Below are 27822 nucleotides of genomic sequence, written 5' to 3'. Positions count from 1 at the left end.
GGCACTTCCAGGGAGATTTCTATCTTTACTTGGGGAAAATTGAAATATGCCTCCACTTCTAATTGTGCATTTGAAGAGCCCTGAAATAGGACCCAGGCGCGCTGTTCCCACTGCAAAACTTCAGCCAGATCTGCCCTGCCCATGTGTGTGCTCCAAAAGCATGTGGCCAGCACAGCAGCCTTTGCCTGTGCTTTGATGTTTGGAGGTGCATCCTATGCTGCCAAAAATCCTTCTCTCTTGGCCAACCATCCAGCCAGTGTGAGCTGTGTGCTTTTCTGAGGGCTGTGGAAAGGCACCCGAGCTGGGATTCCTGGCCATCCCCTGAGCAGGTCCTGCAGAGGTTTGTGGAAAGGGGCATTGCTCAGAGGGGAAGGTTTGATCCTTTGCAGTCCAAACCAAGCTGAAGCTGAGTTCCCAAGGCACTATCTGTATTTTTCTGTGGGTTTGGAAGAAATGTTCCTGCTTAAGACAAGCTTTACTCTGAAAGGGATTTGGCAGTGACATTCCCTCTCAGCTTTAAGAGCAATAAGCTTTACATACAGCCTGGAACATCGTTACTGTCTAAATGAGACAGGGGTTTTTTAAAGTTCTTTTCTGTTCAGGCATCACATTTTCACCTGTGCATGGACAAGAAGCCACCTATGGAGGGTGAATGATGATGGTGAGGCCAAAGAAGAGTGTGTTCTTGGGGCTCCCTGTGTGATCGGGGTCTCTACAGGCAGGGCAGGTTTCGGTGCCCTGTTTGGAAGAAGGGGCTGATTGCTGCTGTGGGCAGTGCAGGGAGTTGGTACCAAGCCCTGCTGTCCTGTGGGAGGAGCAGGAGGGCAGCCTCAAGGAGCAGAATCTGTGCTTTAAGCTAAGCTCAAAGGCGGAAGGTGTCCAGCATCCAACCTTCACTGCTCCGGTGGCTGCTGGGGGCACCCTTACAGTGCAGCACAGACAAGTGCCCACTCCAGCCCAGAGCCCTCGTGTAGGGTCTGGATGCCACAGGCAGCAAACTGCCACCGGCAGCGATGAGTCAGAGCCTGCCTGGAGATGGGGAGGCTCGTGTTTGTGTTGGCAAAACCAGCTGCGAGTGGCGGCGGGCCCAGGGAGCACGAGAGGCTGAGGCTGGAAGGGCCCCTGTGCCGAGGCAGAGATCAATGGGAAAGGGAGGTTTAACATCGCAGGGTGACGGTTCCTGCCAAGAGCCTTCCACAATAAAACCAGCAAATCAATCCACCATCCGCTGAGTAACTCCAGATGAGGATTGCTCGTAAATATGATCAACGGTTTGCTGCTCCTTTAACAGTGGCTTCAGAAAAAAAAAATCCAACCAAATACAATTATAGTTTTCTGTGCAGCAGAGAATCCTGTTTCCCTCCTCAATTAAAAGGGGTCACACCAAACACTGGGTCAATTCTTGGCACAGCAGAGGAGGGGAGGGACAACCCATAGAAGCTTGGTAAGAGTAAGAAAAAAGGCAAAGAAATTACAATTTACAAATAACTCAACAACAGTTAGGATCCTGGGCATCCTAGGAGGGCTTTTCGGGACTGGTGTGTAGTGGTGGATGGACATCTGTGGAGCACAGGCTGGTCAGAGATTGCATGTCCTCACTGCTGGGAGCAGACCCAGGATGTTGTCTTTGTGCCATCGGGGCTCAGGTTTGTCCATCCAAGGTCCAGAGAAGCTCATCCCAGCTCCTCATCCAGCAGACTCAGTTCAACATCTTGATCAGAGAGAGGGATTTTTGTGTAGTAGTGGGGTTCCTTCTAAGGCTGAATCTCATTTGGGAAGATCTTTATCACATCAGTATCTGACATGGATGAGAGAAGATAAGCCATAAATTTGGTTTTCATAATAGATTTGCTCATAGAAATGGAGAACCAGGGTTCCTTTATTGCTTATATTAAAGAAAAAATGCACAGTGCTTTATAAACAAGGAGGAACAGAGAAACTGTGCCCAGGGACCTTGACAGAGACCCTGATTCACAGCTGGCATTAGCTGGTGTTGTTCTGGAGTCCCCAGTCAGATCCACTGAGGTCAGCAGAGTTCAACTAAGTTAAACCAGGCAAGAAAACAGCCTGATGAAACTGAGGAGACAGTGAGTGCATTAGGTAGAGCTTGGCTGTCCATGCTGGGACAACCAGAGTCCTTACTGTCCCTGAGCCAGCCCAGGGTAGCCTGTGGTGTCCCTCCTGGATGTGCTCCTCAGGTTGGGTAACAGCACGTCTGGGATGTCCTGGCAGGGACAGGGCAGCTGTCAAGGGTTGCTTGGAGTCCTCACTGCCTCCTCTGCCCTCAGGAGCTGCCTGCCTGCATTCACAGGGAGATTTATGGCAGTGTTTTCCTCTCTCCTGGCTGTGTTCAAGTGGCCAAGGGAGTGATCCAGGAACATGATACCTAGGAGCCCAAAAGCAGAAAGCTGCAGTGGGACTTGCCTGTCCTTGGAGAATATCCCTCTGGATGGAGGAGGACATAGCTCTGTCTGTCTGATGCAAACATGTGTCTGTTTCTTCAGAGCCCCACTCTGCTCCCCCACAGCTGAAATGTGCCTCTGGACAAGGGATCCTTGGTCTGGCAAGGGAAAAAAATAAAATAGTGTTATTTTTTTCCTCTTTGGAATGGTGGATCCACACAAATGGGTCTCTCATTCAACATGGCCAAAGCTAGCAAGGAGGTGGCTTTCTGGCACCAGGAGAGGAGATGGAGGCTTCAAGACCCACCTCTGGCCCAGCAGGTAAGGGGGTAAAACAGCCCCACAAGGCTCAAGATGGCAAGGGAAAATCACATCCATGGCAATGCCATGGATCAAGGAAAAATTCCCTGCACCTACAGTGGCTTTTGAGGTCATGACAGCAGCTTCCCCAGCACCCAGGATACCTGCACACCCCAAGACCCACATACAGCTCGTTTCAAAGCTTATCTGTAGTGAGTTTTACAATATAAAGTGTCTTTGTTTAGCCAACAGAACCACTAATACATGTGATTTTGTTGTTAATAGAGCTGTAAGAATTTTAAGTACCTCTTGGGAATGTGTCATTTTTGGTTGGCTTTTTTAGGCATCACAGGGTGCTGCGTTTGTCTTTGTAAACAAGTACTGAATAAAACATTTAGCACACAGCCGCACTTTGTACAAGTGTCATGCAGGTTTCTAAAGTTTCAGGGAGAATAAATCAACTGCAAACTGCTGCCTGGCAGTTGACTTCGCTCCTTATAAATAGCTAATTTGGACAACTTCGCCCTGCACGTCCCATGAAATTCAAATACTGTGCATATCGTTAATGCAGGCACACAAATCAGAACTGCAAAAGCCCCTTTTAAAAGCCCGGGATTGTCACAGAAATGCCACGGCCAAGGCCAGGTCAGCTCCAGGTTGCCCTCCCTTTCTTCCAGAGGCGATCCTGGGAAAACATCAGCAGGCCACTGCGCTCTGCTGCCTGGCCCCAAGGGAGGAGCAGGAGCCCCATGGTGGCCCAGTTCACTGCTGGTTGTACTGGTTGGCAGCATCATCACTCGGCAGAATTAGGTCCAAACTCAGCCATGAAAACCAGCCCTGCTTTAATACACCCAAGGGAGAAAAGTAAGGGCTGACTGTGCCTTGCTCTGTCGCCTTTGCAGCGCCCAGCGCTGGGCACGGAGTGGATTCACACCCTTCCCTCCTCCCAAGGCACAGCACTGCTGCTCCAGCCCTGCAGAACCCCCACGTGGGATGCAAACTTACCTGATCCTCCCAGGAGGCTCTTAGCAACACACAGGGCCCACCCAGGCTGGCCCAGAACTCAGCCCAGAGGCTCTAATCCTGGAAGGTGCTGAGCAACTCGGACTTCTGCCACTCATCTCTGGATTTTGGCACATGTTCAGCATGAGCAGGATCAGCCCCTTGCTGTAATAATCAGGGAATGAGGAACTCAGCTTGACTGAGTTTCCCTCCCACCCCCCAATGCAAAAATGCTGTACATTCCTTTATGCAGGTTTCCATAGTGTTGAACTTCTACTATTTTTTTGTTGTTGCTGTTAAAGGGGTCAGCAATGCACTGTACAATGGGATCTGGCTGTCAGGAAATGTAGAGGAATTCAGGGACACTTTTAACATCTTCCTGGTGGGGCTGGAGGGCAGCATTAAACCTGGCATCCTGGAAATCTCCCCACCACAGAAGAAAAAAGCCCAGAGGAGCCCCGGGAGAAGTTATGAAGACATTCTGCTTTGTCAATCCTACGTTTAAATAAGTTATTTCTTCCCCTACTTCCTCTGTTAAAATATGATATTTTGGCTTTAATTGCTTCAATCCTATTACTTGTTCCTTTTAGCAAGTGATTGTGCAGCCCCTTGCCGTGGGGAAATCCCCTGACCGCAGGTCCGTGTTATTTAGACAAGTCCCCTTTCAGAAGTAAATGCCATTCTTAGCATAGGGAAGTACTTTAGGTCTAAAGGGGTTAAGAAGGCCTCCCTGCATTCAGAAACATGCAGGGGTCCCACCATGCCAGTTCCAGCCTTTTGAACTCTTTCCAGCTTTTTTTTCTTGCAACAAATCTGTCTGACTGCCACCAGGACATAGGAAGCGTGTGCCTGTCAAAGAAATCAAGTTTACTTTTTCTGACTTGTTAACAGAGGCAGGGTATAAATAGAGCTAACTCTGCTCAGACTAGTAGCGTTTCTCTTAAAATAAGGGGATAACTTCCTAGGACCTTTAATCCAATGAGGTCCAGACCAAACTGCACTATCGACAGAGGCAGCAGAGGAGCTCGCTGAAGCTTTTACTGAGGTCAGGTGCATCTGGGTTCCTCAAAAATTTAAGGCTTGCCAAAAAAAAGCAACCCCAAGCAAGCAAGAACTACTTCCAGCTCGGACACTGCCACTGCCCTGGAGAAGTTCTGAGATGTTGTTGGTGCTGTTCACTCGGTGGATGTGGATCTTGCTGGGGAAGAGCAGTGTCCTCTTGCTTCTGGAGGTCTCTCTGAAAGGGAGAGCTCTGCCCCCAATCCGGTATTCCCACGCTGGGATATGCCCCAATGACATGAACCCCAACCTGTGGGTCGACGCGCAGAGCACTTGCAAGAGAGAGTGCGACGCTGACCTGGTGAGTGATGCACATCTTTGTGTCTCTGCGTCACGGGCGGCGAGGGGGCTTGTCTGGGGGCTTGTTTCTGCCTGTCCCACGAGAAGGGCACTGGCACCGTGCAGGACTCGGTGCAGACAGTGCATGTATTTAACTGACCCGCGACCTATATAAAATAGAAAAGGTTTGATGAGTTGTTGTTAAGCAGGGAGGTGTGTGGCAGTTGTCACTTACGCTGATGTGGGCACAGGGCTCGCTCTGTTTGATCCTTTTCCTTGCTTTCATGTCAAAAGAACCGTCTGAATTTGATACTCCAGCACTCAGCATGCACTGGGGCCAGTCTGTAGTATTTTAGCAGTGTCACCGTGTTCTTTGTTGTTGGTGGCCATCATCAATGTTTTATGTTCCTGGGAGAAATCCTGTATGAAATTGTTTGATTTAACATGCAAATCATCAGCCTTTGCTGCACTTGAAGCACAAAAGGTGCTTGGGGTGCAGAACAGGGCATGGCTAAAATGACCAGGCAGATGTTCTGTGGGATGCTCCCAGCTCAAAATGTGTTTAGCTTACAACCCCAAAATTCATTTTTCAACCTGTCAGCACTGCCAGCTCAAGCTGGCATCTGAAAATACCTGCTTGTCCTGCCTCTTACATCATGTCCCACGACAAAGCTTCTGCAGCCCAAACCTGGCTGACAGGAACACGTACTGTGATGAAAAAAAGTGTTTGGGTTTGTGCTCTGTAGCCAGGTTGTTTCTGCAATGCTAAAAAGGTTAAAAAACCAGGGAAAAATGCTGGTCATAAGTAAACAAAGACATTTGCTCAGATGGATCCCATGTGTTAGGAATGAAGGTGCTCTTTTTACTTCTGCCATTCTCAAATAAGCCTCCTCTGTTCCAACTACCAGGTGCAGCAATGAATGCTAAAACACTCGCAAAACTCCAGCAGCAGATGACAATGTTTTAATAATTTACTGGTCAAAAACTGAAAGCCAGAAGCCAGTGGCTACAAATATTCACTCTGTGGCAGCACAGAGTCCTGGCACCTTAGATGGAGTGAGTGGTCTGTAGGCAGCCAAGGACTCTGCCAAGCCACACTCCTTAACCCCAGCTGAAAACCTCACCCATCCTGGTTTCTAGCTTTGCTTCTGAAACCCAGTAATGTGCAGCTGGAAATGGGGAAAGAGTTCTGTTATTAGGTCATCTTTTTCCCAATAAGGAAAGGATACTGGACTCAGGGGAAGCTCTTTAGTTTGGTAGCCTAAAAATCATGTTGTCCTCACTTACAGAGACAGCTGATGGATTTCAGGGGGCTTGTAGAGGTTTAACACACAGTGGAAGTGTGACCTGTTGGGCACATGGTAACAATGTTCATGGTCCCTTAAAGTAATCCATAACAGCCCAGCAACCGTGATCACACGTATCAAATACCTTTTCTGCACAGAAGATGAAAATTCTGCTAAAATTAACCACAATTTAGAGCTGACTGTAGCCGAGGCGGGGTGTAATAAATCACTAGAAGAGCGATGCTGCATTTGAAAATAGGACTAAAATAGGACAGAGAAGCCATAATGATCTGTTTGGGGTTTGTTTTTCTAAATACCATAGAAAAATTATTTTTGGAGCAAGAATTACCTTACTTTTGAGATATTCTATTATTTCCTCTACAATGTGAACAATTACAAATCCTTGGCAGTTTCACCTCCAAGAGCAGGCTGTTAGTCTCAGGGAATTCAAATAATACTTTACATACTTCTGTGGAAAATAAGAAGGATTACTGCCTACAGCCATATGATAAGACTTTCCATACGCTCTTGTTTCTCAGGCCTTGTCCTCAGGCATTTGGGAGAGCACAGAAGGGGGGTGGTTGGTTTGGTAGTCAAGCAGTCCATGTGACTCTGGGGTAAAGACTTAGGATGAGGTTTGTGTTTAAGAAACAGAATTACATTTTCCTTCCAGAGAGTCTTCTCTTGAAGCACTTCAGAGCCCCCAGTGTGTTTAGACACCTCTTGGGCGATGCTGAGGAGATGTTTCTACTCATTGCCCGTGGGGACACTGAGTTTTCAGACCACAGATAGCTGTGGCAGACGAGGTCCCCTGAGTTTCTGGGCTGTCTGCTTGCTGGGTCTCTAAAAAGGCCTTTACTTTGTCCCCAGTAACAATTGGGTTGTTTTCCTCCCCCGCAGGAGTGCGAGACCTTCGAGAAGTGCTGCCCCAATGTCTGTGGAACGAAGAGTTGTGTGGCTGCTCGGTACATGGACGTCAAGGGGAAAAAGGGGCCGGTGGGAATGCCCAAGGAGGCAACCTGTGACCGTTTCATGTGCATCCAGCAAGGCTCAGAGTGCGACATCTGGGACGGGCAACCCGTCTGCAAGTGCAAGGACAGGTGTGAGAAGGAGCCGAGCTTCACCTGCGCCTCCGACGGGCTCACCTACTACAACAAGTGCTACATGGATGCAGAAGCTTGCATCAAAGGCATTACACTGAACGTGGTCACCTGCAGGTACCATCTCACCTGGCCAAACACCAGCCCTATCCCACCAGAAACAACAGCTCGCCCTACTACTGCCTACTCTGAGACAACGGTCGTCGACATCCTGCCGCCCGCGCTCGTGAACAACCCCGTCCACCAGTCTGTCTACGTGGGAGAGACCGTCAGCTTCCTCTGTGACGTTACAGGGAGACCCAAGCCAGAGATCACGTGGGAGAAGCAGGTCGATGGGAAAGACAAAGTCATCATGAGGCCAAATCACGTCAGAGGGAACGTCGTGGTCACCAACATCGCCCAGCTGGTCATTTACAACACGCAGCTGCAGGACGCAGGAATCTACACCTGCACCGCCCAGAACAGCGGTGGCCTCCTCAGGGCTGACTTCCCTTTGTCAGTCATCAAAGGAGAACCTGCATCCAAAGAGGCTTCCCAAAACAAAACGCATTTCCCAACCGATGAGTGCCTGAAGCAACCGGACAGCGAAGACTGTGGGGAAGAGCAGACCAGGTGGTACTATGATGCAAAGAAAAACAACTGCTTTACTTTCATCTATGGGAACTGTAACAGCAACCTCAACCACTTTGAGACCTACGAGAGCTGCATGTTAACGTGCATGAACGGCCCCATCAACATCTGCAACCTGCCAGCCCTCCAAGGCCACTGCAAGGCCTACGAGCCCAGGTGGGCCTACAACAGCTTGACAAAGCAGTGCCAGTCCTTCATCTACGGCGGGTGTGGAGGCAACGAGAACAACTTTGAGAGCCGGGAGGCCTGCGAGGAGATGTGCCCCTTCCCGAAGAACACGCACTGCAAAGCCTGCAAACCCCGCCAGAAGCTGGTGACGAGCTTCTGCAAAAGCGACTTCGTCATCCTGGGCCGCATCACGGAGCTCACCGAAGACCAAGACTCGGGACACGCCCTGGTGACGGTGGAGGAGATTCTCAAGGATGAAAAAATGGGATTAAAATTCCTGGGGAAGGAACCCCTAGAAATCACACTCCTGAACATGGACTGGAGCTGCCCGTGTCCCAACATGACCACGGTGGATGGCCAGCTCATCATCATGGGGGATGTCCACAACGGCATGGCTGTGCTGCAGCCAGACAGCTTTGTGGGGACCTCCAGCATCCGGCGCGTGCGCAAGCTCCGCGAAGTCATCCACAAGAAAACCTGCGAGCTTTTGAAAGAGTTCCTGGGATTGCATTAACCCCCCCTCACACGTGTCGGCTGCCCCGCTCCGTGTGTTACGTAGGGCTAACAAGAGCTAGGCTATAGTGCACAAACTAAAGAGCTGTTTGAAGGTACACCGTAGGAATTATGCAGAACCCCTATTTTAATCCACTAATGATGCTTAGCAACAACGTAGTTTGGTCTTTGGCAAGCACGTAAACCAGCAGCAAAAGGCTATTAATCTTGCATTGAAATCAATTCGTCCATATAGGAGTGCCATTTAAATAGGTGACTCACTGCAGTAATTATGCAATTTTTATGTAGCTTCCATCATAAATGACGGAATTCATAGCGTTTGTTTGGCTAGTTGGTACACAGCTAAATAATATATAATGTCAATTTAATCTGTCTCATTTTCAGTCTGGAAATGTGATGGTATGTCGTTGTAAGTAAGTCACATGCTTGGCTCCTTATAGCAGCACTAATATTTCAAGAGAAAAGCCTGTAAATTATTGTCTGTATTTACAGTTGTGAACATTTAACCAACCTATGTGTTATGTTTGCTTCTTTTAATTGAAATTTTCCCTTTTCTTTTTAAAAACCTCATTTTTAAATGGCAACTACTACCTATCTTGCAATCCTTTCTGGAGGAAAAACTCCCTTGATCCTATGCCCAGGACAACAGGTCCCTGTAGAAGCTCAAGGCACAGTCTCACCCTGAAATTACTTTTCTGTCACCAGAACAAGGTCAGCAAACACCCTCATTCCCTATTTTAGTTTCAATCAATTTATTGTCTATCACAAAAAGTCCCAGGCAGAAGGACAGCAGAGTGCTGTCTTGCTTTTGAAAATGCTTTCCACCTGAGCATATGCAGCAGTTTATTGCTTATTTTCAGTAGAAATCCTGCTTTTATAGATGGGAGAGCAAAGCAAGAGGAGTCAGAACAAGATTCAGCCTAGGAAAGTGCAATACACAGCCTGCAAACTGCATTAGGCAGACACAAAGCTGCTGAATCCGAACTGCACAGACACAGGCAGACAGAGTGGACACTCTTTAAAGGCTTTTATCAGTGTTAGCCTCTTAGAGCCTTTTTATAGGATTTCAAAACCTCAGAAAACACTTTCTACCAGACCACTGTATATATATGTGTTGGATAAATTCCCTGGGAGAGCCAGCACGGGCTGGGGGGTGGGAGCGCGTGCATACACATAGGATCGATCATTTTAACCTCTGTGTGCCCAAAAAAATGTAACATTTGCCTGTGCAAAAATCCTTAAATAAAGAAAAGGCTGATCCTGGAAACATCCTGCCTCGCTAAGGACTGTGATTGCAGGGAAGAGGGGCGAGCGTGGCGAGCCTTGTCCTCGCTCCTCATTTCACAGGCTCAGCCAAGTGACTATGGTGGAGCTCAGAGCTTGCTGCCCTGCACAAAGAGCCAGTTCAGGGCTGGAGCAGTGTCAAGACACGTCTGGGGGAGAGGAAGGAAGGAAAGAAGGTGTAGCCAACACTGCCCCGTGGTGCCATCTAATGGGATCGCTGAGGGGTAGCCGAGGCTGGTGCCTGGCAATGGGCACATGGTGGCTTTTGCAGGAGTGTGTTGGGGCTGGGTATGGTAAGGGCTGGGGAGGGAGGTAAAACAGGCAGATCCTGGACTTCAGCATGATGTGTAAGGCTCTAGACCCCCCAGAGCCTGCGCACGTTGGGTGTTTGGTCGTTGCAGGGAAGAAAACTAACAATGAGGGAAACGGCGTTGAACGTGAGTCCAGCTCTGGTTCCCCTGAAGGTTTTCCATGCCCTGCACCTGCAGCTGAGCCACGGACAGAGACCACAGCAGGGTAGAGAACTGGGATCCTCTCCCAGTGGTCTGGGCTTGGGTTATGTCCGAAATGTTTCCACAACAGGAGTGCATCTAAATCTCCAGTCCTTTGTGTAATGTCAGAAGAAGCTGAGCGGGAGGGGGTCTGGATCACGTTTGCTGACCAAGAAAATACCTGCTGGGTTTTTTGTTGTACCTTTCCTAAGTGTATGTGGAAAAAAAACCCTCCAATTAAAGGTCCTTAATGTTTGTGTATGTTCTTGTGAAGACCATTTTCTGCAGGTGAGAGATGCTGGCCCTGCTGCCCTCCAGAGCAGCTGGCACCTCCTCCAGGTCATCCTGGGCTGTGGCAAGTGCTGCTGCTCCCATGGCTCACCTGTCATTTTCCAAGTAAGCTGTAGGAAGTGGCACATTCCTGCCACACTAACACAGAGCCTTCGGAGGATGAAGGTTTTTGGCTTTTTTTTTTTTCTCCCCCAAAAGCTAAAGGACTTTGCAACTGTGGGAGTGTTAAAATGGCTTGGGAGACATGTAGCTGTTTGTTCCAGAAGAGCTGGGATGCAAACCTAGCTGAGAGCTGAAAGCAGAGCGTTCATTGCTGCTCCAGCCAGCACAGTGCAGTGCTGAAGCCTGGGCTCTAAAGTGCCCTTTTGGCTTTCTCTCCTGGTGAATCCTCTGGGAAGACAGCAGGCACTTAAAATAGCCAGTGTGCAAGTGGTCTGAGATGCTGAGACCCAGAGCCAAAAAAGGCACAATGTGTCTGCCAGCCCCCTCTGGGCATGCAGGCCTAGTGTGTGAGGGCTTACCTGCACAGGGGACACTCTGGGGGGACATTCTGGGTCAGCTTTCCAACGTGGTGCAGTGAGATGGTCACTGGACAGCTCAGCCCAGCTCCCAGACACAGCACAGCCACCCTTCTGTAGCTCCTGCCCAAACCTATGGACTTGCCCAGCCACACCAGGAGAGCTGAGCCATCCTCTGAGCCCCTTGGGGTGCACAGGGCTGTGCTCCACCACAGCTCCCTGGGGCAGAAGGAGCAGTGCCACGAGCATCCTTTGTTTGCTTGCCAGGGAAAAAAAACATCCTACGCCATGCTGGGAGCACCACACTTCCCCGTGGCACAGGACTGACCCTAACCCCACCTTCTCCACCCTCTGACCTTGAAGAATTCAGCTCTCCACTCACAGCTAGTATTTTAGTTCAGCCTCTTATTAAACCCTTAAGAAGCCTAAAATTCAAGTCTGACCTGTCTGGCAGCCTGGGGATGCCGGTGCACGGGACTGGCACTGGAGGATGTTGCTCCAGCCTTCACAGGGATAATGGGCACGTGCATGAGGCTCCTGGTCAGAAAATCCCTTTTGTGTTGCTCACAAGCTGAGGTTCCATCCTGCTCTCTGGGGTCCCTCTCTCAGGCTGTCAGAAAGCTGGAAGGAAGCGCCAGTATTTAAAATTTGTATAACATGTATGACAGGAGAGAAAGGGAAAAACCTGCTTGATTCCTTTCCCTGCATGCCAGCAGGCTGGCAAGGAGCACCAGTGCCCTTGCAAGGCTCCAGGGAAGAGCTGGAGGAAGGACACCACCTGCAAAGCCCCGTGGCCATGGCCAGTGGCTGATGTCAAACCTTTCCTCTGCGTGTGGACACCACAAAAGCAGCATTTCACAGAGACAACCAGCCTGGGAAGCAACACAGAATCACAGAACTTAAGGTTGGAAAACACCTCTAAGATCATTGAGCCCAACAGACAACGTTTTGCATCAAGGCAGCAGACCCCCAGTAGCTGGGTCTGAGACCTGCAGGAGCTCCCAGGGGCGCTGGGACGGATCTGATGGACACTTGGCACAACGTGCCCACCTCCCAGCCTGGAGCCAAGGTGAAAAAAGTGCGACACGTGAATCTGCAAATCCCGCGGCTCGGCGGGCACCGCCCAGCACAGGGATCCGAGCAGGAGTGCCGGCTGGTTGTGCAAACAGCCGGGGCAGCCCCGCTCTGTTACCAGGGGACAAAGAGCAGCAGCGAGGTGCCGCAGCACGGGGCCCTGCAGGAGCACGTCCAGGTTGCGCACAGGGATGTCGGAGAGCTGACGGGGCAGGGCACCGGGGCACGGGAGCTGCACGCACGGGGAGCCGGCTGGGTGATTACTCACAGGCACATCCTGCATCAGCGCGGAGCCCGGAGCCGCCGAGGTCAAAGGAAAGAGGAAATTGAGCGTTGTTCTCATTGCAGGGGCTCGAGATGAGGTCAGGCAGAAGTTTTAATGGGCAACCGGCTCCAGAACGAGGAGCAATCAGAAGTGATGACGCCAGTGCGATGTGATTCAGGCGGCAAAGGTATTTAAGAGCTTAGTTCCCAGTTGTTTTAAAGGGAATTAGGGACCCCTGCAAGAATTACCCCCTGGCCATGGGTCTCAGTTCCTGAGAGAAGTGGTTGTGATGAAGGTCATGCATGGCTTCAGCCAACACTTAATGATTTCCTGCAAAAAAGGAGGAGTAATCCAGCTGGCACCAAATGAGCACCTTGCACCACAAGACCCACTTCCTCCACCTGAAGCACCTTGTGCCCTGGTTTGCTGTAATTCGTTCATGTGCACGTGCTGGGAAATTCTCCCTGTGGATAATTACCAGGAAAAGATCATGGCCAGGCTTGTACCTCCCCCAAGGCTGGATGGAGCCAGGTTTCCAAAGGCATGGCTGTGAAAATGTCACCTGAGCAAGAACTTTCAGCTTAGAGCCTGTTTTCATACCAAATATTGAGTGTTTTGCCCTCTGCCTGTGCTGGTTACTGATTGACTACAAGTGACCTCCACCCGCTGTATTGATTTACAGCAGCTGTCAAAGGGCAAAAAATGAGCCCCATGCCCAGGATCTGAGAACCTCTCTGAATGGAGGTTGCACAACTGAATGAATGTTCTACCAGCTCTTTAAATCTTGGGAGGAAAAAAAAAGTCAGCTTGAGCTCCTGATCTCCAACGCAAACACAGTGGGATATGAAGATAAGGCTGCAGCACTAGAGGACATTATCTATTAGCCAAAAAAGCAGCACAGTTTGTTTAATTCACAGCTATTTATGGCTGGGCAAACGATATGACATTCGGGCCTGAGAGTTTAGAAAGCAAATGGAAAGTCTTCCAAAGGCTGGTAGGTGGGTCAGGTTCCAGTCAGGAAACTCTCCAACTCTGGTGTTTTCCTTTCTGCCCATCCCTTTATCCACCTTTCTTCCCAGCCAACTTTTCCCAGTGCCAGCCTAGACGGAAGGTGTTGGGGGTCTTCTCCAAACCTCAGGACCTGCACATGCCAAGGACCAGCTCTTGTCCCACCTGGCAATTCCTACCCCCTCTCATGTGTCCCAGCAATGGTTAAACATGCAGGAGGGAAGGAGAAGGCTGGAGAAAAGAGAAAAAGATTCATCTAGAGGAGGGAGGGGGAGCATTTTTTCACCTTAAACTGGTATTACAATACAGTAGTTGGACAAGATTAACTGGCATAAAAAGGAACTACCATAAAGGGGTTTGTGCCTTCTCTTGAACCAAGAGGGGGGTTGTAACACGTGTAAAGGACATGGCTTCCTCTACTGCTTGGAATAAACAGAAAAACAGTCATAAATCTCCAGGATCAGAAGGTCTTCACCCAAGGGTAAAAGTACTTAAAACATTGCTTAACCATTAACTGCAGCAGATAACCTTTGCTTCAGTCCGAGGCAGGACCAGAGCACGGAAGGTGGCAAACACGGGGCTAATTTTAGAGGAGGGTTCCCAGGGTCTGGGTATGAAAACTCAGAGAGTCTGGTTGAAACTGTAAGAGGGGATAAAACTCACAGCTAAATAGGATGTAAGGAGGAGAGAGTCTGTGGACTTCAACAGAGGGAAGTGATGCTCTGTAACACTTTCTTTGAAGCAATCACGAGGACAGAGATGGCCCAGCTGATGGAGCTGACTTGGATCAAGGCCTTAGAGCTCTAACTTCCTCACCCAAGGCCTTTAAAGTCATTTAGCTGTCCTGCAGGGAGAGGTGCAGGAGTCTCCTGAGCCAACAACTGGTTTAAACATCGGAAAGAAGGGTGAGACCAAAAGGTCAGTGTTCAGAATGAAGCGAAGTCATCGGCAGCGTCCCAAGGGAACTGTGCAAGGTGGAGATGGTCTGGAAGAGGGATGGGAGAGGTGGGCTATGAAGATTAATGTTGAGATCAAGTTATTTAGGGCTGCAAAAACACAAGCTGACTGTGAGGAGTTGCAGGAGGGCATAGTTATACCAAACCAAGGATAATAAAAAAGCAGATGAAATGTGATATTTTATAATATACATGGGGGGAAAGTGAGTCCTGGCTGTAAACAAGCCATTACCATTCCAGGCCTGGATGATCCACACATAGATCTGAGCAGAGTGGCTGGTCCAGTCTGCCCCTGTTGTGCAGGCATCCACAGATGCCTGAGCAGATCATCCACATTTCACCTCTCAAAACAGCACCAGCAACAGTCGACTTGCAACAGTCCCATTAACATGCACAAAAACTTATGGACACCTTAAAATCCCAGCAGCACTGACACATGCTCAGGCTGGACTGGTTACTGCCTTGTTAAGACAATGCTACTTGCTATTGGTGATCCTAAGATCACCAGATAGATCTCAGCCATGTTCCAGCCCCATAAAGTCAGATCTTTCTAAACCATGGTCCTCACCTCTGGCTGCCCCCACAAGCACATTGGGCTGCAGGAGGGACAACAAGCACGGACACAAACCCAGCTCTGGAGCCCTGAGTCTCTTCACAGGGTCCCCACAATTCCTGTATCACTGGTGCCTTGGCCAAATCCCCCCATCCCTGAACAGAAAGCAAGGTGCAACCAGAGTATCATAGAGAGAGCTGTGGGGCAGAGCAGGTCTCACCACCTCAGCAGGACTCGCCACATCATACAACTGTAGAATCATCAAATGATTTGGGTTGGAAGGGACCTTTAAAGACCATCACCTAAAGACCATGGGCAGGGACACCTTCCACTACACCAGGTTGCTCCAGGCCCTGTCCAACCTGGCCCTTAAATGTTTCCAAGGATGGAGCATCCACCACCTCCCTGGGCAGCCTGTGCCGGTGCCTCACCACCCTCACGGTACAAAGAGGCAGGGGCAGGTTCTCCACCCTGCAGTGCCCAACACAGAATTTAACCACAGGAGCCACAGCCAGCTCTGGCACTCAGCAGTGTCACACACAGCCACTGCACCCACCGCGGCCCCAGCATGACCCAAGGTCTTCCTCACACGGTCACAGCTTCCTATTTTGGCAATATTTGGAGTACGAAAGCGAAAAAAAAGAGACCCTGTCCCTCAACGCTGACATGACGTCAGACGGCTGGAAATGGGGACAGGAGGCTCCAGCCGCTCCCAGCGCCCGACACGAGATGGCGTTTGGCATCGCGACATCGCCGGTGGCACCGGCGTGGGGACCCGCACGCAGGCACCGCATCCGCGTCTTAATGAGCAGCATCTTCCCGCTGCGGCTGGATTGGCCTCGCCCCAGTTAATTTAACCGTTTCGCAGACACTTGGCTGCGTAATTTATATTATTTATTAATAAAATTATTATTTTTTTTCTAAGTAGGAAGCAACAACACCCCGCCAAGCTGTTTCACTGATTTCGCCCTTGTCTTGTTAGTAAAACAGGAGGAGAGATTTTAGGTTTATCGAGGGAAAAAAAGATCTAGTGGGGAGTGTGATAAGGCAATCAAATCCATTTCCAGAGCTGCAGGGAAAAGCCACAATGTATAATTTATTTGAGGCTTTCTCTCTCCCTGTTTGGAGATTGCACAGTTTCTAAAGATATTGGTCCAGTTATTCAAAATTATTCATTAACTACTTCAGTGGATAATACTTGACCTGCAGATCATCCAAAAAGTGAATATTGCAGTAATATTGCAATCAAATTCTCTGTTTCTGCTGTAATTTATCATCGCTAACAGATGTGTAAGACTCAGGTAAATAACTCGGGATGAAACTCAAATTGTATATTTAATTATAATATTTGCAATCCCCAATTTTTACTGGGCCAGCCAGCTCCAAAGGTCACCTCATCAGCAGAACTTACACCAAAGTCTCCTCATCTGTTGGGTCTCTGATGGTGCTTTTCCCCTGAAACAAACACCAGGAGCAGGGTGGGTGGGCATTTGGTCCTCAACTGCCCAGCCCATGTCTGTGGTTGGGATTATTTACCCACCTTTCTGCAGTTGTCACTTGCTGTTCTTTGGGTTACAGAAATATCCAAGTGTGGCAACCCAAAGCATTTAGGGATCATGAGTCACGTCTCCTGACAAAATTGGCTTCAAAATCTTGTTATTTCTTTTAAATAAACAAATTCACAGGTGTTTTGGTTGTTCTTTTGGTTTGCCTTCAGATGGCAGAGCCTTGCAGCAATCACAGGTTTACACTTTCCTTTGCCACCACCAGCATTAAACAAATACTCTTTCTTTCACTGTTCTTTGTGAATGGAAGTTTAAGGTCTCAGCCACAGGACTTCCAAAGCAGGAGCTTTCAGCGATCTCTGAGCCAGGACAAGGCTCCCGGGAGGGTCTAGAGGAGCAGTGTTGCCACCTAGGGACTCCGGAGAGCTCTGAAAGAGTTTTCTCCAAGCTGGGATGCTCTGACGCGTTTCCCTGGGGTTGGGGCTGTTTGCCTGCTCCCCGTAGGTGTCCTGGGAGGGACGAGGGTTTTGGAGATGGTCTTTTTATCTTGGCTTTTGTTTCCCCGCGAAATCAGTAGCCCTTGTTGCTCAGCACTGTGTGCCAGCCAGAAATCCTGCCAGCAGATGCCTCATAAAGGCTGTCACAGCCCCTCCATCACAGGCTCCAGGAATACATTCATCCCAAAATGCACCTCTACACCTGTTACTTATCGATCCAATTTTTCACGTTTAGCTACAGAAGTTTTTCAGCAGACAAAAATTGAAGGAGGATTTGCTGCTCCTGCCCTGGCAGGAAGATTTACACATGAGCAAATGATTTGTAACAAACACCTTGTAAGATAGATGGAGCTGCTCCTCTTGTTCACAAATTATTCACAGACCATGGGCTTGAAGAGGAAGAAATTTTTTCCTTGCTTTGTAAAGTACACACAGATGCATTTCTGTATTATTATTTATGACAACTTTCACAGTAAAAAACACTCCTGAGAGCATCTTTGCAGAATTATTGCAGCTCATGGGTTGTTTAGTTGGCAGTCTGGACAGAGGACAGGTTTGGCTGGGTTTCTTTTTTTTTCCCTTTCTCCTGTTTTTTAGTGATTGCCTTGACCAGCAAGATTTTTGTCACGAGTTTGAGCCTGTGGGCATTACAAGGTCATAAAATTGAAGTTCCTGGCCTCCACTTCTCTCACCAGCCTGCTCAAGGGAGCGTATCACCAAACCAGCCCCTGGGTTTTGCTGGGTGAGCACAGCTCTTTAAATCAGACTCCGGGGCAAAGATTGAGTTCTGCTAGTGCTCCCCAGCATGATGGGAAAAGTGCTGCTGCTAGAACTGTTTCTGGAAAGATGGGGCGTTTCTGGAGCATCAGGTGCCACCACAGGGGGAAGCTGTGAAAGATGGACAGGTAACCAGAAACAGGGACCAGGGACACCAGGGATCAGAAAAGCTTTTCCAGGCAGAGCTTTGGGGTTTGCTCCCATTACATATTTCCCATATAAAGGGCTGGATGAAACCTTCTTTTCCCTATTTCCAGAGCCAGAATTAAAATGCACCACCACGTCCTTGGCAGTGCTGTGAGGAGGGGCAGATCCTCAATCCAGCTGTGCTACACTGACACACACACACAAAAAATATAGTTTTACCTAGAAGATCCAACGCTGCCAGGTGTTAACAAGGTCACTATTCAATCTCTGTCTTCACGGCTCCTGTGTTCCAGATGTGTCTATGTTATGTGTTGATTGGTGCAAATCATGTGCATATGTAAAACCCAGTGGCCTGTGAGCTGAGCAAACACACGATTGCTCCACGAATCCATTACTGGTAGGAGCAGATGGGTTCCTTGCTTAAATAAATGCATTTCAAACTCCTCTAGGTCTGCTTTCAAAACCACCAGTTTGTTTATATAACATGGTGCAGCCAGGCTCCTACACCCTGTGCTCACCAAACCCCCCCCCCTGCCCTGGAGTTCAGGTGCTTTCATTTCTGCATTAAAAAAATCAGAACGTGAATACAGTTTTGCAAACGTAACTGAAAAAAAAAATCTCTTTTGATTTGTAAATAGGAGCAAAGCATTGTTTACATTCAGGCACTGTTAATTGGAAGCATCCACAATATGTCACTCTGAGGCAGAGCAAAATAGGCACAGAATAAAAATATCTCCAGTGACCTGGTCCTGTAAATGCTGAGTAACTTTATGCTCTGGGAGCAGAAGTGCCTTGAAACAAAACGATTTTATTCATTCCTCCTGGAGCTGGCTGGAGTCAGCAAGGGAGAGAAATAAAAAGCTGTTTTCCCTTGTTCTGCTGCTGCGTTCTCAGCTGACCAAAAACTGTGAATGGGCTGGGGAAAAGCAGGTTTTGTTTGCTTTGTGGGTGCTTGGGTGGGTGTTGCTCGTTCACATGGGGGAGCCCTTTTCCAACGTGGGCCAGTTCTCACACAACCTGCAGCTCCCCAGACACCCCGGAGACCTTCTGCTGGAGAAGAGGAGGAGGAGGAGGAGGAGGAGATGCTCACGTGGCCCATCAGCTGCCTGTGCCAAACCGAGCCGGTGTTCCAGCCCCGCTCCCCAGCAGTCGCACACGGTCGCTCTCAATGGCCACCTTTGTTGGCAGCCCTGGGCAGGAGCTGCTGACGTGGCACCCGCCGTGTCACCTTGTCCTGTCCCCTGTGCCGGGCCTTCCGCCACACGCAGGGGCTCAGGATACCCCCTCTTTAATTTTTATGCTCGCTTTTATGCCTTAAAAAGAAAACAAAACGAAGAAAGGAGCCCGGCAGAGGAGGTGGAGGCATTCCCCCCTCGGTTGGTCCTTCCTGTTTCTTCATTTCCTCATCTCCCCCTTTCCAGCCTCTTCCTCCACCTGTTGAAACGCGGCTACCACAATTAGGGAAAAGCTGCAATTTTAGTGTGTGAAGCTGCCACAATTTTAAATAATTGCTTTTAAAACAACAACCCAGAGGAAGACACCGTGTGTCCCCCTCTCCTCTGCCACCAGAGAACCCGGTGGCACTGACTGCCCTGCGCTGCCTCTCTCCTGGGCAGACACACTCCCACCCTGGCAAAAGTCAATGTTTACACTTGTCACATATATTTTTAGTGCATCCTAGACCCAGCCATGCCTCAGCACAGCCTCGTGGGCCAATTGCCACGGGGAAAGGCACCTCCCGGCAAATGTTCCTTCATTTCTGGAAGGACAGAGGAAAGAACAACCCCCCAAGTGAATCCTGGCAGGAGCTGGCTGCAGGTCCCCATTTCACCAGTCCTTCAGGTTCTTCCAGTTCACGGGGACAAGGTGCACAGCAAAGGCATTTGCTCTGCAAGTGGCCTCCCAACACCTGACCTCTGTAAGTGCAAACAACATTTAGAGCAGGAAAATGCCTGCACAGACCTCTCACCCTGGGCTGACTGCACTGCAGAGGGATCATCAGGGTAATTCCAGTGGGTTTTGGTGGGCTTTTGGGGTCTGTTTCTAATTACAAATTTGTAATTACAATTACAAATAATAGCGACCAATTTCCAGTTTTCCTTAATTTTGTCTCAATTGCCTTGTCCCAGTACTGCTGGGATGCTGTTGAGTGTTGCACATCAATTAACATCTTCACTGTGGCCACTGCACAGCCCAGGCCATCCCCAGCAGAAAGGATTTGTGCCCCTGCCTACATTAAGTGCCAGTCACTGCTGCTTAGTCCTACTCGACATCAGATCCCTTTAAAACATCCCATAAAGCAGCTGTCCCCAGTTCAAGCACATTCTGACCAAGCTCAGGACATTGATGGGATGGAAAGCAAATAAAACTTTCTCTTTTCCTGTGCTGTGGAAGGGATGGTGCATTTCACAGGAGGATAAGGCCAGCCTTCGTGGTGCCAAAGTCCATGGCCCACCTCATCCCTGGCTGGTGGCTCCTCTACCTCTCCTCTGCTCCACAGAACGATTTATCAAGTGGTTTTGAAAGAAAAACCAACAAAAATAAGTAAAGAAAGAAACAACTGGCTAGAGGTTCTACTGCCTGGGCTCCCCTTTGTCTTTCAGCCTGCCTGCATAAGTGTTGTTATGGGAAAGGTTGGAGATCAGATACAGCCCTCAAGTTCAGGACCTCTAACAGGCAGTGGAAGATAAGGCTCTGGATGAAGATAACTGCAGCAGTTATATGATTAATCCCAACATCTTCCCCTCTGCCTGTAAGAGCTGCGTGATCATAAACATCCTTAAGGGAAACAACCCCATTCTGGCTTGCAAATAACACAGACATCTTTTTATATACGAGCAAAGACCAAAATATCCAATCTGACAGTGCCCCACAGGAGTGCTCAAACTGAGCACTCTTGCACAGCTCTTTCCAAAAAGCAACTGGGAACCGGACGGGGCGAGAGCTCGGCCACAGCTCCAGCCAGAATGAGCCTTTTGTTCGAGCAAATGCAAATGTCAGGAGAGGGAATGGGCCAGTTGCCACCCTGCAGCAATGCCCCCAGCAGCAGGGTCGGGCTGGATGGCCCCAGATCTCTCTGGAAAAGAGGCAAAGTCAAAATCCCAGCTCTAACCACTCTGGCTTTTGGAGAGAGGCATCTCAAAGTCAGTCTTGCAGGCGATCCTCGTCTCCTCTTACACAGCACTCGCTGTCTAATTCCGTCAGGGAGATATTTAAGTACACGGAGTCCATTTGTTCAGGCATCAAAAAGCCAAACTCATTGGACATCTCAGACCAAAATGTATTTTAAAATGCATTATTAGCTGCGCCCTACCCCCAGCACACACAGAGATGGAAGTTTCAGTGGTGGCTAAAGGCAGAAGTCTCTACTGCTTGGTTAAGGTTTCCCTCCCCACCTTCACCTTTGTTGTATGTGAGCAGGGTGATCCTCCTTCCCATCCATCCTCCTTTTCTGAGGTTTGATGGGCATGGTGGGAGAGCTGAGTGAGCAGGATTCTTCCAACAGCAGCAGCAGAGGCCAAGGAAATCAGCCTGGGAAGGGCTTTGGGATGCTGTAGAGAAGGAAAGGGATAGAGTTATGATATTACTACAGCATGACTGCTTACAAAATTTTAGTCCTGTGTTGCCATTGATAATTAACTATAGATCAGCAGAGAAACGTTATTCTCTACCATATGTACGTGTATTTTTAGATAAATACGTTCCACAAATGCTTTGTAAAGGAAGTTTCTTTGCCTAAAGGATCTACTGCTTCCCAAGCCTCCAGTGGTACAACATAAACCATGTTACTAACAACAATTGTTCCTGCACTTGTTTCTGGAACACAGATCACAAAGCACAGTTTATTTGGGAGTGTCTGTGTACTCTTCTATTTCTGTCCTTATTCAGCCTTGTAGAGTAAAACAGGCAACTGTGAGTCCAGAGCAGGACACAGCCCTGCCCTGGAGAGATTACAGTGTCCATCAGATAATACACTGCAAATTATACATGGTGAGGCACAGACCTCAGACAAGCAGGAGGGGGAGAACAGCTTGGTTTGGGAAGGAAACTAAGAAAAGCGAGTCTTCAAGGAAGACCTTGAAGAGAAATCAGGAGGAGGAAACCTAGGAATTTCAAGGACTCAGCAAGGTAAGAGAGGCTGTACAGGAGAACACTGGAAGAAGAACCGACTCATAGAGATGAGAGGCAAATGCAGAATTTAACCAGGTCTTCTGGTATCTGATTTTGGGCAGGTAAATGACTTCAAATACTAAATTCTTAAAACCACAGAGACATCAACAAAAAAATGAAAGACAACTTTACTGACCTCCAAAAGCTTATCACCCCCAAGTGCGTACCATCTAACGAGATGATCATCAGGTCAGCCTTGCTCCCTGGTCTCCAGTGTCACCAGCAGCTTCACTCACTTCCCACCAGTCCCTGCCACACGGCAGAGGCGAGGTGGGATGGATGGTTTACAGACTGAGCAGCTCCACCACACGATGCCTGTGCTTCCCCCCTCCAAACTGGGCCAGTGGAGCACCTCCCACAGCAGCTCCTCGAGGCTGTGCCTTTATTTGTGGGCTCAGCAGAGCAGGAACAAGCACAGAGGCGTCGAAGAGAGCACGGTGCAAGATGTAAGTGAGGCAAGGGCAGGGAGAGGGGACACCGTTTATTAGGTCAGCTGGAGCACTTGGAAAAGCTACACATGCTTTCAGGCACATTGGGCTGCCTTGGGTCTGAAATAGAAGCAATAACCTTAGTGCTAAATACAGGTTGAGAATAATTGTTCTGAGTTAAACTTCATTATATTAATGAATTAGGCAATTTGAGAGAAAGGGTGATTGGTTCCTGTTGATCAAAGGGAGGATGCTTGCCAGAGGACAGCTGATAATGTCATTTATGGCACAAAGAGAGGGTGAGAGAGACAGGAATAATTATTGCCTAGGGATGTCTGGTGGTAGCAAAAATCATAATGTAACATGCAATCAATAGCTGTGTGATTTGCTATCCTGAAGTCAGGAATTTTAGTACTCAGATTGCCTTTTGCAGCACTTTTGGAGACCTTCCTTGCAGGCCAGGAGTGAGAGGTCAGAGGTGCAGTGGACGATTTCTTACCGAGTGCTTCTGCCCCTTATCAGTTTGCACACGTTAATTTAAGGTGTTGCCTGCAGTTGTTGCCTCCAGCCTGTCAAATCTGTCATGCAAAGTGCACGTGCAGGAGGGCACTGGTAGGTCTTGGTCCTTCTGTGTCACTTAGAAATCAGATTCCATTAAGCAGCTGTGGTTAATTGCCAGCACTTCTGAGCTCATCACTAACCCTTCGATATTGTTTCCTGTGAAGTGACAGTTCCAGGGGAACTGCGGTTTCCTAAGGACCTAAATTTTCACATAAATTTAAGTTTCTTAGTGGACTTGTGGAGAAAAGCTAGAAAATTCTGAAATCTGTTTAACTCTACACCCAGAAGATAAATTAATATGGTGGGAGGTGGATTATTATTTGTGATTACCTCATCATTTCTAAAATATTCTTGGAAGACTGAATCACAATTTCTCGAGTGATTTGGTTTGGCAATACTGAAATGAGTCTTTAAGGACAGCTCTGTAACAGTCTAAAGGCACAAGTGGAGAACATCCGTATTTGTTACTCAAAAATGAAATTTTTCTTAACTAAAATATGAGCTATGTCTCAAAGCAGCTAATAAATATGAGATTCAATATGCAATATTCAAATAGCTGCAAAGTAGGTAATTGCCCCAGGTGTTAATATTTTCCACAGTAGTTGGGAATTTTGCACTCTTCCACTAAATTGCAAACAGAGGTGCTGGATGTACCCAGCTAACCCCAAGAGACACAGACAGACCAAAACCCCCGTGCTTCAAAAATACATTGCAGTTATCTACAACATCTGGGACTCAGCAGGGAGTTAAAGGCTCAAGTATGGGATTAAAAACATCAAAACTACTCTTGGCCAGGCTGAAGCGATCTGTGGAAGATTCATAGTTCACAGCATGGCAGAGCCCAGCAGCCCTGTCTCTGTGCTGGCACATGGGATGCTCAATGTTAGGGTCTAACAAAAATCCAAGGGGAATTTGTTTTAGTTTGTAAAATCTGTCTGCAAGTCTAATTTTGACCAGCAGCAACTTCAGTGAGTGGGCTGGTGCAAAATTTTCACATGATTTGTACTGGAGGAATATATACTTCCATATCTATAGAAACACCCACAGACATTCTTTTAGAGAATCACAATAGTCAGTATGTGAGAGCTCACTGCTCCAGAGGCCTTCTGCTCCGCTGGTGGATGAATCAGACTCCATGTACCATGGACAATGAGGATCCAGTGCCTCACTTTTCTATGCATGCCTTATTTCAAAATGTAAAGGTCACCTAATCCACGTTAAGTGAACTGTACCATGGAGAAGATGCTCCAAGGCCACAGAGACTGAAGGCAATAAAAGGAGGGAATGGCAGGTCAACCTCTGAGGTTGTTCCTGTGGCACAAAGGAACCAGATGAAGTTCCTTATTGACAGCAAACAGCCAGTGATAGCCAGCTAATGTCTGACACTTGCTAACAGTGGGTTTCAATGGAGACAGAGGAGGAAACAACACAGAGAAGGGCAGTGCCTTGCCCAGAGTCAGATCTGGGGTGCCTGAGTTGTCATCCCCGATACCATGTTCTTCTCTAACCTGCCACCTCTCGTTTCCACCAGCGTGACTGAAAACTCCTGGGCGGTTGCATTCCTGGCCAAGGCTGCCCAAGCAGCAAATTCACCCAGGTCTGTGGCACTGTGAGCACCTAAGGCAGCCCTTCCCCATGTTCTGACATTCAGGAGTTCTCTACACTACGTCTTTAAAGTGAAATCAAGCCAGGCTCAGCCCATGGGGCGGAGGGAGAGGGCACCTCTTGGGGGCTGGAGCTTGGTGTGCTGAGTCTCCCATGGCACAGCAGTTCCCAGCACTGTGCAATTCAGAGCTGAGGTCAGACAGAAGTGGAGTCTGGGTGAAAAAAAGAGCAGCATGAAAGCCTGCTGCAGCTGAGCAAGTAAAAAGAGGCGGTGAACAAAGGGAGCAACACATTAGTCGGTCCTTCTGAGGGTTCTGTGGGAGGCAGAAAAGACATGGGAAAGGGTTATGGGTGTATAAGAGAATGACTATATTCTGCCAAGGAAAAAAAGGTGGGTTTCCAGGGCTGGCTTTAACTTCATGAGCCATTTGATATAAAATTCTCAGAGAAGCTCACAGGGGCACTAAAAAATAATTAAGGCTCTACATTCCCAGAGTCCTCTTTTGTTTTATGCTATGGGCAATCTTGAGGCCAAGGGGACAGGGGAAAGCGGTGCAATGAGCTCCGTGGCTGACAGACTGTTTAAATGTAACAGTGTCCCAGTGCTCAGAGGAGAGGAGCTCTGATTTCAGGCCTCTGAAGTGCTAAATTACAAATGAAAACTACAGCAAGTTCCACCAGAACTGCAGCCCTTGATACTACAGATTGTTCCTAACAAACGAAAGTTGACAGAATAAAGGATGGGGGTTGAGGGATGTCTGCACTGCACGCCAAGGTTTTTCTAAAAATATTTTACACCTGCCATTCGTTCTGCACTCTGATCATATTTTGTCTATGAGGTAGAGAACTCGTAGTGCCAAAGGGAATGTGGTTTATGTTCCTGAGTCTTAATGCTTTTTCCCTTCTGTAAGGCAAAACTTCTTACTACTGTCACTAAAATAAAGCCAAGAGGACAAAAGTCACACATGCACTGCCACGGTCACAGTTTAACTGTTCCTCTCGCTGATCTTTGGAAACAGTCCCTTCAGCAGGATTTTACAGCTCTGGCACTTCGATTTAGCAAACTTTTTATGCAACTCATGAGAGGAATGCAGCCAACTCTGTACACTCAATTTAAATCAACTTGCTGATGATATAAAAAAGAGTGCTGAACCACCGGTTTGCTTCATCTGCTCCAAAACTACCAACACAAACCCTGAGGTATTTATTCCTGAAACGTTAATAGAACAGTCTGGGACATCAGATCAGTACATGAACTCTGCTTTGATCCCATGTCGGTCCAAAGAGCTGATTTAACAACTAGTTGTTTGGTTACTTGATAGTTCAGAATGCAACTGGGCTGTTTGCTCCCACCAAGCTTTTGCACGCTGCGATGTGGTGGGAGCAGAGGGCGCAGACCATGTAGCAAGAGATTGCAAGCAATGTAAGCAATGTTTAGTAGCTTTCTCATTTTGCATCATGAAGGAGGGATGATCCTTGTGTGGCTTATAGAATCATAGAATTGTTTGGGTTGAGAGGGACCTTGATAACTCATCTAGTCCAACTCCCCTGCAACGAGCAGAGACATCTTCAACTATATCAGGTGGCTCAGAGCCCTGTCCTCAGTTTGTATAAATTCCCACAGTTGAGCTGAAGTTGGGAACTGCAAAACTGGTACCCAGGGCAGCCTGTGCCCTCTGGACTCACCCCTGTGGCAGGGACCCTTGAGAACACGGTGCAGCACTGGAGCACTGTGAACTCCACCCCTGAGCCGGCTTCCCTTTGCACAAGTAACCAGATCAGTTTAATTTTGGTGGCTGCTACCGGACTTCTGATCAAGAGTGAGGTCTGTCCTCGACCCACACAGCCAGTCCAGCCCAGACTGTAGCTGTCCACTGAACCTCTGCCCTGCCACGCCGGTGCAGGTTCACAGATCTTAGACTGCAATTTTCAAATGTTACCGATTTGCCCTGAATTGAGTGAGCCCTGCAGACCAAAGCACTTTGAACTTGTGCTTGGGTGGGGACTTGGGGTGAAGTGACAGGATGCACTAGGCAGCACTGAGGGGGTCACATACTTATGGCTCTGCCCTTTCCTTCAGCGTAAATTAAAGAGAAATTTCCGAGGCTTAACTTACACCAGCAATTTTAAGGAAGTAAATTGCATGTTCACATGAGAAAACACAAAAGAACTTGCACAACTGAGCAAACACTTCCTTTTTTCCCCTCCACTCCTTTTTATGTCTTTTCTATCAAAGCAGCTGCCCTTACCCAACAGCTGAATGCTGGGGGTGTGCAAATGACCCCGGCGATTGACTCGGTGAGAACAGAAGGTTGCAATGTTAATGTTTGATCTTAGAAATTCAGCACCAAACTTTAGCAAAAGATAAATAAATAAATGGGTGAAGGAGACTGAACACAAAGCAGGCACCTCTCATTGCTATAAGGAGGGAATTAAAAACATTAAAATCTTCACATTTGTGTTGAGAAAACTGGAAGCTCTTCTACAGACTCGTCTCCTTGCAAAGCACCAGAACCAAACCCTGTTTGTCAAATCTTTATATCAAAAGGTGCTGCAAAAAAACCAACCTTGTTTCCAGAGATTTTTCCTTGCTGCAAAGCACAGCGGCCCTTCAGAAGTAGAGCTGGTTACAGTGGAACAAATCAGCCTGGGAAGAGGATAAGCTCAATGACCTTTAAGACAAATGATCTCAGTTTAAATCACAGGAACAGAAATATTACAGAACACACCGAAGAGTCTCCACTGTCAGAGCTGCTCAACCTCCTAGGCAGTTTAGGTATCAGTATTGTGCTGTCAATAGTAAAACTGTAAGTCTTGAAGTCTGGGCATACAAACAGAAGTAATACACAGAGCTAACGTTCTCCGTTTTCCAGTAATCGATCCAGTATTTTTTTAATTCCTCTTAAAAGCAAAATTATCCACTTAAAATTAGGTACCAAATGATGCGCTTTTA

General features: G+C 48.2%; 1 protein-coding gene and 1 long non-coding RNA gene across 3 annotated transcripts; one reads left to right on the top strand and one right to left on the bottom strand.

Annotated features, from left to right (window-relative positions):
• Positions 1–1236: 1236 nt before the first annotated feature.
• On the bottom strand, positions 1237–27543 carry LOC113952385. 2 transcript variants are annotated; one of them, XR_003529528.1, is made up of 5 exons: positions 27437–27543; positions 22443–22823; positions 21507–21656; positions 3708–5209; positions 1237–2560 (listed from the first exon to the last, which is right to left on the bottom strand). It is a non-coding gene; the product is annotated as an uncharacterized LOC113952385 (long non-coding RNA). The 2 variants fall into 2 exon arrangements; XR_003529527.1 differs by lacking the exons at positions 1237–2560; positions 3708–5209 and having other exon boundaries at positions 20330–21656.
• Positions 7229–9562, top strand: WFIKKN2 (WAP, follistatin/kazal, immunoglobulin, kunitz and netrin domain containing 2). The gene has a single exon (XM_027654415.1). The coding sequence runs from the start codon at positions 7298–7300 to the stop codon at positions 8738–8740; it is 1443 nt and encodes a 480-aa protein (XP_027510216.1). The 5' UTR covers positions 7229–7297; the 3' UTR covers positions 8741–9562.
• Positions 27544–27822: the final 279 nt, after the last annotated feature.

This window comes from Corapipo altera, unplaced genomic scaffold (assembly GCF_003945725.1).
Source record: "Corapipo altera isolate COAL_440 unplaced genomic scaffold, ASM394572v1 343, whole genome shotgun sequence".
Classification (NCBI taxonomy): Eukaryota; Metazoa; Chordata; class Aves; order Passeriformes; family Pipridae; genus Corapipo; species Corapipo altera.
Note: the sequence above shows the minus strand (reverse complement) of the source record. Positions and strands in the feature narration are given on the sequence as shown.

Excerpts from the sequence above, each read along its gene's own strand:
- WFIKKN2 (XM_027654415.1), top strand. The coding sequence starts at position 7,298 with ATGGACGTCAAGGGGAAAAAGGGGCCGGTGGGAATGCCCAAGGAGGCA.